General features: G+C 48.2%; 1 protein-coding gene and 1 non-coding gene across 2 annotated transcripts; both read right to left on the reverse strand.

Moving 5' to 3' along the window:
- Positions 1 to 548: 548 nt before the first annotated feature.
- RPL3 (ribosomal protein L3) lies at positions 549 to 7,746 on the reverse strand. Its single transcript, XM_005527631.3, has 10 exons — positions 7,668 to 7,746; positions 6,420 to 6,612; positions 5,748 to 5,916; positions 4,744 to 4,879; positions 3,390 to 3,576; positions 2,841 to 3,001; positions 2,451 to 2,552; positions 1,880 to 1,975; positions 1,285 to 1,404; positions 549 to 658 (listed from the first exon to the last, which is right to left on the reverse strand). The coding sequence occupies exons 1-10, from the start codon at positions 7,668 to 7,670 to the stop codon at positions 614 to 616; spliced, it is 1,212 nt and encodes a 403-aa protein (XP_005527688.1). The 5' UTR covers positions 7,671 to 7,746; the 3' UTR covers positions 549 to 613.
- Positions 3,180 to 3,272, reverse strand: LOC148184300 (small nucleolar RNA U83B). Its single transcript, XR_015772623.1, has one exon. It is a non-coding gene; the product is annotated as a small nucleolar RNA U83B (small nucleolar RNA).
- Positions 7,747 to 8,181: the final 435 nt, after the last annotated feature.

Here is an 8,181-nt window from a genome sequence, read left to right on the forward strand (position 1 = left end):
GCCTGCTTCCAGTCACCTTTCAGCAGGGAAACTGCTTGCATTCAGAAAAATCCAGCTGTTCTGAGGCTGGGACATTCACACCACCTGCTGCTTTTCTGCTGCTCTCAGGGACACCAACAAACTGCATTTGTGAAGTGTGCAGGCTACACCCCCTACCACAGACACTGGAACATTTCCATGGCAACAAACAGCTACCTAAAATTTAGTGCTTTGAAGTGTCTGGTTTATTTCAAAACCCATTTGACTCAAAGCTCTTTGCCCACCCAGCTGAGGGCTGACAGATGGACTGATACCTCAGCAACTGCAATCACATTTAGGGCCCTTGCTGCTTTACTATTTCACACAACCAGAGACGCCTTGCTCTGACCCACAGTCTTTGCTCTGCAAAACCAGCACTATTATAGCAGCTTCATTTTCTCTAGAGCAACACTGCTATAAGGTTAGCTCATGAGCTAAAACTTTATGTGCTTCTTTGGTTTGATCCACATGTAGAACCCACAGTCAGAGTACCAGGCCTGACACACTGATGTATACACAAAGAGGCAAAATTAATTTCTTTAAAATATTTATTTTTTGGTCTGAGAGCACACAGGGCACAGGACCATTCCACCTGTTAGGCTGCCTCCTCCTTTGCGATGCGATCCTTCTTGAGTGGTCCCTGAAAAAAAAAACACAAAAAAACAAGCTATGTAAACAGCAATCTGCACAAAAGACACAACATCTCATACAGAAATATGAAGACTTAAGATAAAGAAATCAAGGCAAAAAAAGCTCTCCATGTTGTAACCCACTGGAAACCCCATGTCCCATTCCCAGAGGTTTTGGGGAAAGCTGAACGTGGCACAGCCACACTGGCCGACTCTGGATATGTCTGAGCAGCAATGCTGGTGCCACCTGGTGGGGAAGCTCCTGCTCGGCCCCAAGATCCTGCCAGGGCCTCCCTCACAGCACTCCCAGCTGCCTTCTCCAGCAAGTGACAAACTGGGAATGCCACCACTGTGAGCACCCTCCTCATGAGCTGCTCTTAGAGGAAATGGAGCAGTGCTTGTTTCCGTGCTTCAACACTCAACAACTTGTGCCCAAACACAGCAAACCCTCCAACACCAAGAGCTGTCCCAGGGGAAGTGGGACCCCCGGCCCTCTGCAGTTATAACCAAGCTGGCAGGAGGAGGCCTCCCAACTAAAGTTTCTGTTTCACAGGAACTTGGGCCACGTGACAGCCCAAAAGCCATCAGCTGCCATGAGCTCAAAAAACACAATAAATGTGCCAGGAAGAGCCCTTACCATGAAAGCCTTCTTCTCCTCAGCTGTCTGGAAGCGGCCATGACCAAATTTGGAGGTTGTGTCAATGAACTTCAAGTCAATCTTCTCCAGGGCCCGGCGCTTGGTCTGCACAAGCAGGGACTGAAAAGAGATGCCAGGTGAGTACGCAGCAGCAGCAGCCTTTTAGCCTCCAGTACACTGGCTACTTCTTGTCACCTCCATGGCTAATGCCTCCTTGATCCCTCTGATCTCAGAACTCAGCTGCTACCACATGCAATCAACACATGACCATAAGCCATCTATGCTGCACCTCTGTCCTCCCAGGCTGGAGACTGGTCAGCTCCCCGCAGCACAAGCCCCACTCTGCCAGTGTACTTCTGGTCACAAGCATTCTCAAGCCTAAACCATCACTACAGACAAACCTGGACAGAGCTACCTGCAGAAATGACTTTGTGCCAGTCCCAGAGGCATTACTACGAGGTGGGTTTGTGTGGAAGGCTTGATCTTTCTAGCAAGCCACTTGATTCCCCAGAACAGCACACACCATCTGCACCAGAGGCAGCACAGCTCCCTTTGAACTGTTCCAGCCCATGTGACAGCAGGTAGCACTACTCACCTTGCGCAGGGTCAGGACCCTCTTCTTGGTCCCCACAACACAGCCCTTCACCATGATGAAGTCATTGGTCACCTCACCGTAGTGGACAAAGCCTCCCTGAGGCAAGGAGAGAACAGTCAGTGCTCTGTACCCAGCAGGACCACATCTGCCTACAGATCCACACCACTTCTGGGCCTTGGCCATTCCCACACCCACTGAAATCCTGTTTCTAGTATTGCCTTTCACTGGTCAAGCTTCTTGATGCAGCCATTTAGTTGTTGCTGTAGGGCTTTTATTAAGAACAGCAGAAGAGGCTGACAAAAAAGCAAAAGCTCCTCTTGCTAAGTTGTGCTTTGTACAAGTACTATTCAAGGTTTGCAACATCTCTGTCCTACTGCCACGTAACAAATGCAATTTCCATGTTATACAAATCAATACTGAGGATGACTAAACACCACCACCGCCTCCAACAGCAGCTGACTTATTTCAAGAGCTCTTCATTCAATCATTTTGTGACTTAAACCAAGCCCATTTGCCTCTTTAAGATTGCAGGTCACAAGCAGACACTTGGCACAGAGCTGCAGCAACTCACCAGAGGGTTAATGCTCTTGTCAGACAAGTCATAATCAGTTGATGCATTGTTTTTGATCAGCTTTCCATCCTTGATTTGGTAACCTTGGCCAATCTTGTAAATCTAAAAACATAAAGAAAGTCTACTTAGCATAAGGCAGAAGAGCCTGTCATCAGATAAAATGTAAGGAATTTTACATAACCCTCAGAGGAAAGAGTCTGCTACACTTAGAAAACACATGGCCATACAAGAATTTTAGTTATCCAACATAAGCAACTATGACTACTGTCCCCAAGACAACATTCTAACAGACCAAAACAGCCCAAGCAGAGCTCCCCACTCTGTTCACTGTCACAGAGCAAGTGACATCAGGCAGCTCTCATCCTTCCCCAGCAGCTGAGAGACACCAACCTTCTTGTTGATCTCAGTGCGGTGGTGGTAGCCCTTCTGGCCCGCCCGGGCCACAGAGAAGGCCACGCGGGCAGGATGCCAGGCACCAATGCAGGCCACTTTGCGCAGGCCCCGGTGAGTCTTGCGTGGCAGCTTCTTGGTGTGCCAGCGGCTGGTGACACCTGCAAGGGACCAAAGCAGCCTGCTGTCAAGCTGAGATGTCACCAGAGTCTTCAACCACAGTTTAAGCTTCTAAGTCTTTTAAGCTGCAGTCCCCTCAGGCAACAAAGGGAAGCACAGACCCAGCATCCCAAGAATTAACATTTCCTGGTGAAGCTCTCTCCCTGGCTGTCCCTGGGCTGTGTTCTCAGAAGGAAGGCAGCATGGAATGACTCCTCATGGATGTCAGGCGCTGTGCCCAGCGCTCATTCCATGGTCTCATCATTGAACTGTGACAGCAGTATGGATTTACCTACCCAGCTCCTGGCACGTGCACTTGAGAAAACTCAAGGCCAGGATCTCATTAAAAACTGTATCCTATCACAAAGAGAAGGACTTCCATGTGTTTACCTTTATACCCCTTGCCCTTGGTGACTCCAATGACATCTATCATCTCATCCTGGCCAAAGACTGTTGACACAGGCACTTGCTGTTCCAGCTTCTCCCGGGCCCAATCCACTTTCTCAGCAACAGTGCCACCATTGACCTGGATCTCCATCAGGTGAGACTTCTTCTGTCTCAGGGGGAGCAAGCGCATCTAAAACACAGAAAGCATGACATTCAGCTCCTGCTCTTCTCAAATGGACCCTGTATTAATAAGCCCAGCATCCTTTTAGCCCTGGCCTAATCTATTTTTCTAGTATCCTTTTCCAAAATGTAAAACTTAAAGAAGGCCCTACAATAAGGGAGAAGGCTGTATAGTGGTTTGCAAGTCATTGCACCTGGAAGTTATAAACCACACACAGGAGCACAGAGTTCTGTAAACCCACAGCCATCAGCCAAATTCCACTGAAGAAGAACAAGAGACAAGAGGCAATAGTTTTAAACTGTAACAGGGTGGATTTAAATTGGATCTAAGGAGGATTATTTTTATTATGAGGGTCGTGAGTCACTAGCACAGGCTGTCCAGAAAAGCGCTGGATACCCCACCCCTACAAGTGTTCAGTCAGGTTGGACAGGGACCTGGTCTAGTGAAAAGTGTCCCTGCCCATAGCATGGGGGTTGGAACTGGAGGATCCTTAAGGCCCCTTCCAACCCAAACGGTTCTGATCCCTTGATAAAGCCTGCCACACTTAAGGCCACTTTGGGTTGGATCTCATTTACAGTTACTTCTCCTTTATTTAGTAGAGGGAACCAGTAAGAATATCAATAGAAGCTGCAACACTACCTCTACTGTAGAAAATTAATTCTAGTAAAATTAGCCATCTTCTTGCACTTAGAGCCAACTGAAAATTTAATGCATCTCCCAAGAAAGTTAGACAGAACACTGACAGTTGAGGAGACACCACATCACTCAGCAGAACGCCCCCTGCAGCTGAGCAAGAGAAGCCACTGAAGTCTGAGTGCTTGCAATCCCAACAAAATGCAGCTGAAATGATGCTGAGCACACAAACCCCTGAGTTCAATGTTCAGTCTGGTTTTATTTGTAGCTGAAATAGAGTCCAAATCTACACAGAATTAGCAAATGACTGAGCCCAGAAAGTTCCTACTACAGCTCAGTCTCTTTCAGACACTCCTTCAAAATGAGCCAGAGGTTTGCCAAGGCTCCTCAAATATCCTGTGAGCACACCTCTGCAGAAAATGAATCTGTAATGTGCTGAATGAACAGCATCAAGCTGCAGGGGAGGACAGAAATCTCTCTACAGAGACGGAGAAGCCTGCTCTCTCAGAGGTTTCCAGAATAAATGAACTCACAGACACTTACCTGAGTGTGAGCCATGACTCTAATAACCTGGCAGTACTTCTTCATGCTATTGAAATCTTTTTCCAGCTGCTTTTTGCCCTCCTCATCTTGCCACTTCTTGCAGTATTTGGTGAAGGCCTTCTTCTTGGACTTGTGCCTTCAGGAGCAGAGCAGAGACAAGGTTTGGCTAAGCCCTTCATCAATCCCCAAGGAAGTGGGGTGAGCGGAAGGAGTTGCCACCTCAGTTGGCTTTGGCTCATTGCCAGCTTCTAATGACTCTTTTCTACTGGCAAGCGGAGCCTGGAGCTCATCAGACAGTGGCAAAATTGCCAAAGCTGAGCGGAGCTGCCATGAATTCCAAAGCACATTAACATTCACACTACAGAAAACAAAAGACTGTAAGAAGATGTCAAACAATAACAGAATAAAAACAGATTTTCAAAGCAATTGTGAGGTGACTGTGATTTGCTTGAAAATAACCTAATTTCCCCCCCTTGTCTGGCCAACAGCAAGGTCGTTACTAAAACACCCTTGAGAACTTTATTGCTCCACTCTGACGTCTTTTCAGCCTGCCAAGTTCATAAACAGGCTGGAAGCTTCAGACACGCTGGAGCCACACTCGGGCAAACGCACACTTTCAATCACAACAACAGTGCCTGGAACAGCAATCTCAAGTGACACTCGTCTTCCCCTTTCCTGAGAAAACAGGGCTACAGTCAGGACTCGACACTCAACAACAAGCGCCAGAGGCGATTTCCTTATGTCCGCCCGTCGAAGTATCATCACGTGTAGCCTGTTAAGGAGCTCCCAGGCCAAACCCAAAGCCACCACACCCACACCAAGAAGGGCACTACCTAAAGTTATGCTGCCACCCTCACGGAGCCATTCCTACACTCTATCCCGTTATTAGGCCAGTCCATCAAACCTAAACACTAACTGCTAAAAAGCTGTGCTAAGATCATTGCAACCCAGCAGTAAAACATATGAACCACAGCCTGAGACCAGTCAAGGCTCTGCTCTCTCACCAGTTCTTGTAGAAGCGGCGCTTGCACTCATCGCTGATGTGCTCGGCAAAGACGGTCTTGAAGCTACGGAGACCACGAGGAGTCTGCACGTATCCCACGATGCCCACGATGACCATGGGAGGTGTCTCTATAATAGTGACTGCCTCCACCACCTCCTTCTTGTTCACCTCTGGATGGAAACAGAAATGCAGCACAATTAATTCCAGCAGGAACTCTTCTAACACCACCTGTTTTTTCTCACTCCCAAGTCCTCCATGTGAAAGGTTAAATGACTCAAGTTCTTTTCACAGAGAAGATGCAGGGTACAGCGACCAACTCTGAAGTCATAATTTAATGCCATGCAAAACTTTGAGGCTGGCTCAGGAGAAAGATCAGCAGAACTGGATAGGCAAAATGGATGGCAGCAACGATCCGGGACTGGACAATCTCCAAAAAAGCACTGAAGACAGCTGACTGATGTCCCCCACATCCAGAAAAGCCATCCCAAGGAGAAGCCTGTTACTGTGCAGCTAAACCAAACCAGCCTTTACAGCAAAAATACACTGCCTACTTGGACTTGGAACAGGGTGAAGTCAAGCCAGAACTAAAACCCAGAGCTGCTACTGAAGGGGCCACCTGCCACCATTCCTGACCAAACCCACCTCCTGTTTTAAGGGGAACACTGATACGTACTAGATCCAGGTCTGTCCACCTCCCGGACAATGTGGGTCATGCCAGCTTTGTACCCCAGGAAGGCGGTGAGATGGACAGGCTTGCTGGGGTCATCTTTGGGAAAGCTCTTGACCTTGCCCCTGTGCCTGCTGCTGCGCTTGCGGGGCAGGAAGCCCAGGGAGCCGTGCCTCGGGGCTGAGAACTTGCGGTGAGACTGTGGAGAGAAAACTGACACTTAGGGCTTGCTACAGACTTGCTTAGGCCCACTTGAGGGCCAAGGCCTACTCTGTCCTCGCCTGAGATCATGAATATTACATGTATCCAAGACATTTCATGTTCTAGAAATTCCCATTATCAGCCACGGGGCTTCTGAATTCCATCATGTTACAATAACGTAATCCCCATGCAATAACTAGGTACTTCTCAGTCTTCTGTAATGCCCCTTCCAAGCTTATTCTAAGATGGCACCAAGTCCCACCCTAGCCAGGGAACCTCAGCTGTGATTTGGCAACAGCGTGCCACCAGAATTTCAGTCCATGAAAAATGGAAATGAAAATGCAGCACAGACAACTTCACATTCTTCAATGAATTGGTACCAAAACAAGCATTACAGAAACAATTTCAGTTTGCAAAACTGCAGTAAACCAGCACCTCAACATCCACTTCTGAGTCAATCATTCAGTATTTTTTCCGAAGTTATTTTGGTATTTTTTCCACTATCTTTTCCAGTTATTTGTTCTCCTCGAGGACCACCCTTGCAGCCTTCCCTCTGCGACCATGTAAAGACAGGGTTCCATCCGGAGAACTCTCAGCCCAAAGAAAGATTTACCCATCCAATCTCACAAATTAAAATAAAATTAAATTAAAATAAATTAAAGAAAAATACCGTGCAGCTACACACGGAACTAAAAAGATATATGGTTTTATTTAAAACAAAAATACTCGTCACGAGCTACCCTAAGCGAAGTTTAAAGCCCTAAAACGGCCATAACCACAGGAGCTCTCCAGACAAAAGCTGCCCCCGTTCCCGAAAAAGGATCCCCAAATGCCCCCACAGCCGCCCGCTCCACCCGAACCCCGCGCCCCGTCCGGCACCGCACAAACCCGCCCGGCCTCCCCGCGCAACGCCTCGCCCGCGCCCCGAAATGAGCCCCGCACGGCGTCCCGCAGGTGCCGGGGGCGGTGGGCGCGGGGCCGCGCGGTGGCCGAGGCCGGGATGGCGGCGATGCCCGCTGGATGCGCGGCAAGGCCCGAGACCTCCGCACCCACCATCTTGTCCACGCGCCGGGCCGGAAGGGCCGCCGGTGCCGCGCGCAGCCTTTATAAGGGCTCCGCACCCCGGTCTCGCGAGAGGGCAGGCGGCGCGGCGGCGCGCGCGGCGCTACGGGCAGCGAGCGCGGCCACAAAGGTGCGCGGGGAGCGATGCGCGGAAAAACAAGTCCGTACAAACCATCTGGCAGGGCTTGTGGGGAACTTCAGTGCGCATCGTGACCGGTCATATAAGATAATATTTATTTCACTTCATTCCACTCCATTTCATTCAACGAGATTTCATTAAATGAAAGAAATTTTGACATTTCATTTCTTGTCATGGAATTTTGACATTGTTTAATTGTTTATTATTTAACTGTTAATGTTTAATTTCATCAAGATTTCATCGTTTCATTTTATTTCATTTAATTAAATTTTATTTCACTATGCTAGTTTCATTTCATGAAATTTCAAAATTTCACTCAGTTTATGAAAGTTTGAAATTTCATTACATTAATTTTCATTTAATTTC

Source organism: Pseudopodoces humilis, chromosome 5 (assembly GCF_049639895.1).
Source record: "Pseudopodoces humilis isolate 2021_Gansu_Grassland_sample_001 chromosome 5, ASM4963989v1, whole genome shotgun sequence".
In the NCBI taxonomy this organism is placed as follows: Eukaryota; Metazoa; Chordata; class Aves; order Passeriformes; family Paridae; genus Pseudopodoces; species Pseudopodoces humilis.